General features: G+C 37.3%; 1 protein-coding gene across 1 annotated transcript; it reads right to left on the reverse strand.

Moving 5' to 3' along the window:
• Window positions 1-5,695: 5,695 nt before the first annotated feature.
• Window positions 5,696-6,700, reverse strand: LOC103607410 (olfactory receptor 52N2-like). Its single transcript, XM_008591916.1, has one exon. It carries the CDS (start codon window positions 6,698-6,700, stop codon window positions 5,696-5,698), a length of 1,005 nt encoding a protein of 334 aa, XP_008590138.1.
• Between the last annotated feature and the right edge of the window lie 5,187 nt (window positions 6,701-11,887).

Genomic DNA, 11,887 nt, shown 5'->3' on the forward strand with positions numbered 1-11,887 from the left:
AATTGTAATTGTTGTGTCTTCTTCCCTCCTCCCCTCAGTTTATTTGTGTATTTATTTATTTTTAGCTCCCACAAATAAGTGAGAACATGTGTTATTTCTCTTTCTGTGCATGACTCGTTTCACTTAATGTAATTCTCTCTAGGTCCATCCATGTAGTTTCAAATGGCAGTATTTCATTCTTTTTTTTATAGCATCCAGTAGACTTTGAATGATAAATACTGGTGAGGTTGCAGAGAAAAAGGAACTCTCATACACTGTTGGTGCGACTGGAGAATGGTGCAGCCTCTATGGAAAATAGTATGGAGGTTCCTCAAACAGTTGCAGATAGATCTCCCATACGACCCAGCTATCCCACGGCTGGGAATATAACCAGAGGAATGGAAATCATCAAGTCGAAGGTATACCTGTTCTCCAATGTTCATCGCAGCACTCTTTACAATAGCCAAGTGTTGGAACCAGCTCAAATGTCCATCATCGGATAGTGGATATGGAAAATGTGGTATATCTACACAATGGAATACTACTCAGCTATCATTCTGAAAATCCTAGGGCCCTTAAGAATGATGCTAAATCTACACTGCCTATGGCCTATAAGTGGAACAACAAAGCCTGGATGATAGAGCATCTGTTTACAGCATGGTTTACTGACAATATTAAGCCCACTGTTGAGACCTACCGCTTAGAAAAAAGGAATTTTTTTTTCAAAATATTACTGCTCATTGAAAATGCACCTAGTCATCCAAGATCTCTGATGGAGACATACAAGATGGTTAATGTTGTTTTTATACCTGCTAACACAGAATCCATTATGCAACTTCTGAATCAATGAATAATTTTGACTTTCTAATTTTATCTTTAAGAAATACATTTGGTAAGTTTATAGCTGCTGCAGATAGTGATTTCTTTGATGGATATGGGCAAAGTAAATTAAAAACCTTCTGAAAAGTATTGTCATTTTAGATGACATTAAGAACGTTCATGATTCACGGAAGAAAATCAACATATCAACATTAGCAGGAGATTTAAAGAAGTCAATTTCAACCCCCATGGATAACGTTAAGGAGTTCAGGACTTCAGTGGAGGCAAAAGCTGCAAATGTAGTGGAAATAACAAGATAACTAGAATTAGAGGTGAAGCTTGAAGATGTGACTGAATTGCTGCAATCTAATGATACAACTTTAGTGGGTGAAGAGTTGCTTCTTATGGATGAGCAAAGTAAGTGGTTTCTTAAGATGGAATCCATTCCTGGTGAGAATGCTGTGAACATTGTTGAAATAACAACAGAGGATTTAGAATATTAAATAAACTTAGTTGATAAAGCAGCTGCATAGTTTGAAAGGACTGAGTTCAATTTTGAAACAAGTTTTCTTAAGATGGAATCCATTCCTGGTGAGAATGCTGTGAACATTGTTGAAATAACAACAGAGGATTTAGAATATTACATAAACTTAGTTGATAAAGCAGCTGCATAGTTTGAAAGGACTGAGTTCAATTTTGAAACAAGTTCTACTGTAGGTAAAATACTGTCAAACAGCATTGCATATCACAAAGAAATCTTTTGTGAAGAATAAATCAATGTGGAAAACTTCAGTGTTGTCTTATTTATAAAAATTCACTACAGGTACCCCAGCCTTCACTAACTACCCCACTTATCAATCAGCAGCCATCAACTTAGAGGCATGACCCTCTGCAATAAAAAGACTTGGACTTGCTGAAGACTCAGATGATAGTTTGCATTTTTTAGTAATAAAGTATGTTGTAATTAATGTATGTACTTTTTAAAAGCCATAATGCATGCATGCTTAATAGACTACTGTATATTGTAAACCTAAGTTTTATATGCACTGGAAAACCAAACATTCTTTGTGGCTTGCTTCATTGCAACATTCACTTAATTGCTGTGATCTGGAAGTGAGCCCACAATACTTCTGAGGTGTGCCTGTACATAGGTATTTTGTGGGGCCACATGTTAGATTCCAGAAAAATAATCCTGACCCTAAGTCAGTGGGACTTTACATTAAACTGTTAGTCCCTTCCCTGGAATAGGCTGGACTGGGATCCAAGTCAGTAAAATGGGCTAGAAAATTAGCTTTTAACATCCTCTGAAATTTACATGGATCTTGCCATGACCGTATAGCCCACACACTCTGTGCACCTGCAGAGTCAGCACCATGTGGACACTCCAAAGACTTCAGGCTTGTATGGCTTCCATGCAGCTGCACAAGCCATACCTAAGGATGCTTGAGTCATGGTTGGAGTAACCAGCGCCTGGTTGTGGGGAGCGGTATCACAAGGTGGTTCAGGGCAGTGCCACTGAACTTGGAGCCATTTTTTCCACTTAGGCCTGTGGGCCTGTGATGGGAGGCATAGCCTTGAAGATCTTTGAAATGTCTTCAGGGCCTCTTCTCATTGTTCTGTTAGTACCGGCCTCATCTTTAGCCATGCTAATCTCTTTACCAAATTATTGCACCCTTGGATTTTTTTCTATAAACACTCTTTTATTCTCTAACACAGGACCAGGCTGAGAATTTTCCAAATTTTTACTTTATGCTTCCCTTTTAATTATAAAGTTTACCCTTTGTTGCCATAACTCAGCATAAACTATTCAAAGTAGCCAAGCAGCTTCTTGAGTGCTTTGCTGCTTTGAAATTTCTTCTGCCAGAAATGTTATTGCATTGCTCTCAAGTTTGGCCTTCTAAAAACACATAGGGCATGGACACAATGCATCTAAGTTCTTTGCTACAGCCTAACAAGGGTGACCTTTGTCTCAGTTCTTAATAAGTTCCTCCCCATTTCCATCTGAGACCCCATCAGAATGGCCTTTACTATTTGTGTTTCTATCAGTATTTTGGTCATCACTGTTTAACCACCGTCTAAGAAGTTCCAAACTTTTCCTTTTCTTTTTGTCTTCTGAGCCCTTATCATAATCACCCTAAATGTTCTGTTCACAGAAATACAAGCTTTTTCCAGTCTGCTCCTCCAAATGTTTTTTAGCTACTACCCATTACCCAGCTCCAAAGACCGTTGCCCGTTTTTAGTATCTGTACAGCAACACCCCACATCTTAGTACCAGTTTTTTGTCTTAGTTTGTTTAGTGTTATTATAACAGAATACCTGCACCTGGATAATTTATAAAGAATAAAAGTTTATTTGGCTCATGATTCTGCTGGCTGGGAAGTTCAAGATTGGGCAGCTGCATCTGGTGAGGGCCTCATGTTGCTTCAACTCATGGTGAAAAGCAGAAGGGGAGCGAGCATGTGCAAAGAGATCACACTGCGAGAGAGCAGCAAGAGAGAAACTGAGGAAGCCAGAATCCTTTCTACAACCCCCTATCTCAGGAGCTAATCCATTCCCATGACAGCTAGAACTCAGTCACCTTTGGGAGAGAGCATTAATCTATTCATGAGGGATCTGTGCCCATGACCTAAACACCTCCCATTAGGCCCCACCTCCAAACATTGCCATATTAATGATCAAATTTTAATATGAGTCCTGGTGGGAACAAACCACATTCATACCATAGCACAATTTCAAGTACATACTACATTATTCTTAAGTCACTGTGCTATTCATTAGATTGTCAGAACTTATTCATCTCATAGCTGCAAATTTGTACTATTTGACCAAATTTTCCCATTTCCTCCTCTGCACAAGAAGCCCACCTCCTTCTCACCCCACCCTGAATATTAATGTGTTCAGCATGGCTGAGTGGCTGGAAAAGGCTGGGAGCAGGAAAGAGAGGCAGGGACTCCCAGCAACCAGTGCCTCAGGCAACAGGGAAAGCCAGGCACTCACTCAGCACACTCTTACTTTCCCTCACAGGAGGAACAGCCAGCCAAGGGGGCTTTCTTGGTTTTGAGCTGTGCTGCCTTGGGGAGAGGGTACGCTTAAAGTGAAAGTGTTCTTCTTATGCTCTCCACTCTGTGTCTACTTCAGCAGTGTGGTAGGCTTTCTCTACTGGACCCCCAGGCTCCTGCAAAGATACTCTTATCTGTGGATTGTAATAAAAATCATTGCACTGACTGCAGAAAACTCCTATTCCCTTATCTTGCTGATGTCACTCCCCAGCACTTTTGCCAAATTCTACTGGTCACCCAGAAAAACCTTGGTACAATGCAGGAGGGAACTATGCAAAGTTGTGAATACTGAGAAGAGGGGATCTTTAGGGATCATCTCCAAGGCTAGCTACTATAAACTGTTAAAATACTTGAAAATAAAAATAAAGGTAATGAGATAGGAAATTTTATTTTAAAAGGTGAACAGAAAACATCTGAAGGTGATAAACGTGTTCATTATCTTGATTGTGGTAATGCTTCCATGCCTGTATATGTATGTTAAACTCAACAAGTCATGAATTTGAAATAAGCACAGTTTATTATATATCAATAATCCCACAAAAAAGTTGAAAAAATAATAAGACAATTGTTTCATTTCTTTTACCCGGAATGGAGGACTTCTAAAGAATACCTGTAGGAAAGTGGGAACACTGTATGCCATGCTGCGTCCAGTCATACTCATAATGCTAAATGCAAAATAAATGTATTAAGCTCCAACCATATATTAGTTGTATTCTAGACAATAGTGATACAGAAATAATATATGTCTCATCTATGTTGACAGTCTAGACCAGGGAAAATGATTTAGAACCAAAATATCTTTCTGAGTTTTCATTTTTACTTTTGGGGATGGAAAGTTTGAATCTGATTTTTCCTCAATGCTTATCACTCTTCATTTGGCTTACCATTATCTTTATTATAGTATACAAAGTCCTAGTGTGGCATACAAGTCCTTATATAATTTGGCTCTCATTTACTTTAAGTTTATTTATCACTATGATACTACCCATATTTTATATTCTAGTAGTAATGAATTGCATTCATCTTACAAATGCATCAATTTCTCTCTTACCTCTAGAAGTTTTCATATACTGCTCTTTCTGATTCAGATTACTGGAACCCTCTATTTTTCTTCCTCCTACTTTATTTTTCTGAGTAATTCTTGAAGACAGACATCAAAATATTAACTATTCTGTGATTTCTCCCCTCAGTCTTCTGAACTTCTTAGGCAATGCTGATTACATAATAAAATATATTCTAAAATATTTTTCCTATAAATACACCAAAATAACCAATGTATCTACCTTTATAATTGTCTGATTTTTTTCCCCTGCTCAATATGATTCTACTGCCTAGTGATTCCTAATAGAAATTCCTTATTTTTTAAAAATCAGGTTTTATACTAAAAATTTTTAAGAGACTAGATTATAAAAAATGTTGGTGGTATTTATAAACAAATGAGTGGGTAGCATCAAATGCATATTCCTTGATGGATAATACATTTATTAGTGTAATGAAAATCCACAAAGTTCCAGAAACTATGCCTTCAGTAGAAACTATCAGTGATTTTTATCAACTAGCATGGTCTTTGTCTCAGTTTTACTTACTATTAAAGATATTTATCAAGGACAGAAACTTTGCCTTGTATATTACTCCCAAGCAATATCAAATTCAGTACCTGACAAATAATAAAATGACATTTAGACATTATTGGATTTAACTAAATTTGTTTGTGGGTCTCTTTTAAAGAAATGTTTTCAAAGTCGATATACAAGTAACTAGGAAAGTGTGGGAATGATCCATTTTAATACCTTAAGAAGAAAAGAGCTAGGTGTTATCAAATCACATGGATGTCCTTTTCATCTATGAAAATGGTCTTCTCTCATCACACTGGGATTTACTTTTATCTCTTTCTTCAGTAGTCTTTTGCTAAGGAAAAGTTTGAGAATCCCTTCCTGAATTTGCTTTGTCTTTATCCCATAGACAATAGGATTCAGGGTTGGTGGCAAAAGCAGATATAGGTTAGCCACAAAAATATGAACACTGTGTGGGATTGTATGACCCCCAAAACGGTGGGTAAAAAAGGTAAAGAAGGCTGGGACATAGGTGATGATGATGGCACAGATGTGGGCAGTGCAGGTGCTGAAGGCCTTCTGTCGAGCATCTGCTGAGGAGAGGCTGACCACTGCCTGGAGGATCATGGTGTAGGAGACTGTGATGCACAGGATGTCAAAGCCCCCAATCAGGAGGGCAACCATCAGACCGTAGATGGCATTGACCTTGACATTTCCACAGGACAACTTGGCAACAGACATGTGGTCACAGTAGGTGTGGGAAATTATATTGCCCTTGCAATAGGGCAGGCTTTTGGTGAGTAAAGTAAAGGGAATAACGAGCATCACACCTCGAAGAAAGGTGAATAACCCAGCTTTGAAAATGACAGAATTAGTGAGGATAGTGGTGTAGCGTAGTGGGTAGCAGATGGCCACATAGCGGTCCAGGGCCATGAGCATGAGCACCCCAGACTCCATCCCTGTGAAAGTGTGGAGGAAGAACATCTGGATCAGGCAAGCATTGAAGCTGATCTCTTTGAGATCAAACCAGAAGATACACAGCATTTTGGGTACAATACTTGTACACTGAACGATGTCAGTGAAGGAGAGCAAGGCCAAGAAATAATACATGGGTCGGTGTAAGGACTCCTCCAGATAAATGAGATAGAGAAGCCCACAGTTCCCCAGCACAGTAGCAAGGTACATAGAACAAAACGGGAGGGAGATCCAGATATGCGCGCTTTCTAGCCCAGGAACTCCATTCAATATGAATGATGTCGGAGTCAGTCTGGAACAGTTGTAATCATGCATGGTGGCCACTTAAAGGGTATGTTACATTCTTCAAGGCTGATGCTTCTCTGAAAAGAAAGAGTTTAGGCAAACGTACATTGATCGTTTACAATGTACTACCTACGTAATGCTAATATTTTTGCAAAAATCATCTTGACATAATTATCACTTTTACTCCATGAGATAGTGATATTATTGCATTATTGATGAGGAATGGATCTTAGTGAAGTGTCAGTAACTATAAATCTTGGCTATTTACCATGAATAAATTTATATATATTTCACTAAGTCCCTCTAAACTCTGACATAATTATCACTTTTACTCCATGAGATAGTGATATTATTGCATTATTGATGAGGAATGGATCTTAGTGAAGTGTCAGTAACTGTAAATCTTGGCTATTTACCATGAATAAATTTATATATATTTCACTAAGTCCCTCTAAACTCTCAAACTCTATGATCACAATGAAGCATTAACACAGTCCTTGACCAAGGATTATGTGTGAAATGGTGAATATTAGGATGGCTAAAAGTACTTTGACTAATAACCTTTCAAGTGAAGTATAAGGATTTTTCTATTTCTGACTATGGATATGGGTAAGGAGATCTACTTACCTACATGAGTATTGATGGTTCTTTGGGTTATGAGAGAGAAGATTTCAACACTGTCAAATTTTAAAAAGTAGATTAAAACAAAATAAAACAAACAAAAAAAATGAAACAAACAAAAACTCTGTTAATTAGATTCTTGGATTTTCTCCTCTCCATAATCTAGAGAGTTTGATCAGCAATGGATAATGATAACAGGCTCATTAATTAAAGAGAATCATTAATGTGTTTACATGGCTAATAATTGGGACTAGACCATCAACACAAATATAATGACTGTGCACTGGGTGCTGTGGAACCTCTACAGTCATGTTGCTTCTTCATGGTGCTGTTCATCTCCTTACTTTCCTCTCCAGCTCATGCTGGGCTCCCAGGCTCTTGAAATACACTGAATATGATTATTGACTTGTGGCCTAAGACATATTATCATGTGTAGCAACGTGTTGCTCACTAAGTGCCCTCTGAATAAATAAAAATATTTCAATAACTACTACTCCTATTTTAGCCACCAATCCTACACTGTCTACATCTATATCTGTTTTTATATTTGTTTTTTTCATAGTGTAATAATGTATGACACTGAAGTGGGTGGGGGACACGGGGTACAGATGCAATTTGTGGTAATGGGTATGCTGCCAGTATGAATCTGGCCTTCACATCTTGTGCACGAGTGGTGACAATCAGCTTTGTATTTCATGAATATCCATAACCAATTAAAAAAAAGGAAAAAAAATAAACTCCTTCTTTCTTCATGATTTTGACAACTGTAATTATTGTTCTTTGTAGAATGTCTTTTTAAGGTGTGAGGTTTATTTTTTAAAACATTTATTCTTACATTCAACATGATATAATTGAGAAGAATTGTATGTAAAATGTGTCTTCTAAGAACCATAATTTAAAATGAAAATTGTGCAATATACCTTATTGTCAAATTTATTAGAATCTACCCCTTTTTCATACAAAGAAGATCAAAATCTTTGCAACATATAAATACAAGAGGACTCATATTCAGAATTGATGAAGCAACAAGCAAAACTTGAGCCAGAACAGGATTTTTTACCACTACACAGCTTGTAATTACGGTGAGAACATTAAGAATAGCTGAGATCACATGCTGCAGCACCATAGAGACCCTGAACTTGACTTTGTTTCTTGGCCATAGTTTCAATTCCACATCTGGAATAGCTGCCCACAGACTGCAGATAGTTGAGCGGACAATAAAATTCCCACCTAATTCTTCCTGCAGGAAGGTTGATTCCTGGACCTTCCTCTTCCTTTCTAATTTCATCCAATGGCTAGTTGCTACAAGATTTTTGAAAAACTCTACGGTGCTAGATTTAAATTCTTGCAGCTTCCCAACCCTGCCTACCTACCTCCCACTGTTTTATTCATTTAATTTACTTATTTTTTGCTCATCTGGGCATATATTTTGCTGTCTCTTTGGTAAGTTTCTCTCTAATTTTATAAAACAATTCAGAGATTGGCCCATTTAGATCATATTACTAGTCATTTTTAAACATGTACCCTAGTTTTCCAATTCTTTTTGTTTTCATGGACATGAACTTGCTACTCTGGATGGAGAATAAGGCCCAGTCTGTTGCCCAAAGTCAGCCAGTCGCAGTGGTTACAGAAGAGTCCTCACTATCCCAATCAGTAGCCCTCTCTGTATCCTGTATCCTTAGGTTTGCAAGATAAATTTGGTTCTTTTAGATATTACCTATTATACTATTATTCTTGTGCCAAAACAACAACAACAACAACAACAACAAAAAACAGAAACCTAAAATGTTGAAAGTACGTGCTAAAATTCTGATTAAGAGGTGTCAGATTCAATTCTAAATTCTGGATTACTTATCTTTCAACACAGTTTTTTTATTTACTCCTGTTATGAGTTTTGTTCCCAAAATGTAAAACTTCGAAGGAGCAGCAGGTTAGCCCCTGAAGACAGTGATGAATCAGGCATCCAGAACTCACTCATCAGTGTTCTCGCTTTTCTCTCTTCCTATGCCACCTCTGAGACGCCTTTGTTCCCAAAATGTAAAACTTCGAAGGAGCAGCAGGTTAGCCCCTGAAGACAGTGATGAATCAGGTATCCAGAACTCACTCATCAGTGTTCTCGCTTTTCTCTCTTCCTATGCCACCTCTGAGACGCCTGGGGCACACGGCTTCTCAGATTGGGTGAAGTACTGAGGATATTGACTACTCTATCTTCTTGTTATAATCTCAAATGTGTTCTATTTCTCCCTTAGGCCACAAAACTGAGTATAACTCAAAATAGAAGAAGTAGAGTAGGGGATTTTCTTAGAATGATGTATAGAAACCTAGTCAAATAGTTATCTCTGTTTCCTTTTCCAGGGCTCTGCTGTGTTGCCAGCAATTTCTCTTTTGTTTTCTCAGCCTATCCAGAAAATGGCTTACCAGTTTCCAGCTTCTCTCTCCAAACAGAACTCTAATTTCCCGTTTGATGTTTGTTCACCACACACTTCTGTTTTTACACTCTGCAAGGGCAATGCCCCTATTCTGGGTTTTCAGAAGCAAATCTGTGTGACCAATAACATTTCAGTGTTTCAAATCCCTAGAGTTCATAACTCTGGAGACTCTAACTCCCCTCTGATTATACCATATTTCACACAGAAACCCAAATTATCTGACTGCATGGCATTCTTGTAGAATTCTTAATTTTCCACTTTAGTGCAAGCCAATGAATTTTAGGTTTCAGAACAGAGACTTAGTGTAAATGGCATAATAGTACTAAGTAAGGAAAACCTGATATGAAAAGAGCAGGTTGGTTAGGCAGGGACATAAAAATATCCTTATTTTTGAAATCTGCATCTGTATGCAGGGACAGTGAGAGTTATAATTGGGGCATAAATCCCTAAATCTTGCCACAGCAAAATTACTTGCTATGACACTGAAGAATATGTATGCCTGTAGAATAAGATTTGGTAAATACACGTGCTTGAGTCACAGTGTGGCAGATTTAACATCCTCACTCATGTTTATAGTGGATATAACGGTTATCAGGGGGTTAGGAAGAGGTGACTAGACAAATCACTCTTTTAATATAGTTATAATTATGCTACCACGAGAAACATGGATCCTTAATATTTGAGTTAAAAGATATAAACTGATAGATTTAATAGACAATTACTCTCCCACATTTATTTCCCTTTTCAACCCCAAACTCCTTAACATCCTGTACCTAGAAATAGAAATAGAATGAGGAATAGATGGTCTTTAATTACAGCAGTAGTTTGAGAAATTGCAAGAAACGTTAGGTGGTAGGAGACTTGATGATTTCTGAGGATGGAACAGAGATTTCTATAAATGAAGGAGAAATTTAAGTATAAAGAAAAAAGTAACATTTAACCTTCAACTGTGAGTGGTTGATCTTCAATATAATGTAATGCTAAGAGGAAAGTACTAAGACAAAAGTCTAATAGAATTCTGTAAGTGCCTTCTAAGTGATGGATATGCTCAATTAAAGCCACATTCTCAAGGATTGATAATATTTCACAGTAACGATGTTAAAAGGAATTTTAAATTTTCATTATAGATCAGCATTAATAAGTGAACATTTGCAATCAATTCTGACAACAGAAAACAGTACCTGTGAACTCCACTTAATTGAAAAGTTATTATAAAAAAAGGATTTCCTTCTCTCATTAGTAGGCCTGTGTTACCAACAAAATGTACTAAATGATTCTTATTATATTTTGTATTTTGTAAAAAAAAATTATAAAATTTTTTCTCTCTCTCTCTTTTTTTTTTTCCTTTTTGTCTTTTTTCGTGACCAGCAACGGATCGCAACCCTCAGTGTCATGCCCGTACCGGACCAGGACCAGCAACGGGATCGCAACCCTCGGTGTTGCACCCGCACTTTGCTCAGCTAGTGAGCGGCCGGTCTGTATGTGGGATCCGAACCCTCGGCGGGAGCGCCGCCAAGCTCCCAAGCGGCGCACTGTAGCAGTGCGCCACTGGGCCGGCCCAAATTTTTTTCTCTTTTATATGAACTATTAATATCCTCAGTTTTTCCTCTTGGCTTACCAAATGTTAATTATTTAATATCTTGCTATTTATAGAAAATGTTGCCAACCTCTAGTTTGGAGAACTACATACAAATAAACGTTTTTCATCTTGGAATACCAGTTCTTCATTTTCTTTCCCCAGATGTTGACCTGGTATCAGTTTTTATTTTTTTTCTTGCAAAACTAGTTTATGCATATTTCTTTATTGTGTTTTACTGCTTTATAATTTTTTATTTTATTGCTATGTGAAATTTATTTCAAATGGTCTTCAGTTAATAGTTACCTAAGTGATTTCTAACCTCTGCTAAAACAAAAATGAATCAATAAATAGCCTAGAATAAAAATTAATCTAAGTTCAAGGTAGTAAAATCTTGATTATTAAAGGGAAAAATGAAAACTCATCGAGATCAAAAACCATATCAAAAAGAATACCTGGTCTATAGTAAGCAGTTTACGTGGGTAGTACTCTGTTTTGTTCACTGATTTATCTTGCTTCCTGTAATTGTACCTGACACCTATAGGTGCTCAACATATATTTGTGGAGTGGATTTACAGATGAATAAATGAA

The sequence above is a fragment of the Galeopterus variegatus genome, unplaced genomic scaffold, assembly GCF_000696425.1.
Source record: "Galeopterus variegatus unplaced genomic scaffold, G_variegatus-3.0.2 Scaffold7402, whole genome shotgun sequence".
NCBI classification, from domain to species: Eukaryota; Metazoa; Chordata; class Mammalia; order Dermoptera; family Cynocephalidae; genus Galeopterus; species Galeopterus variegatus.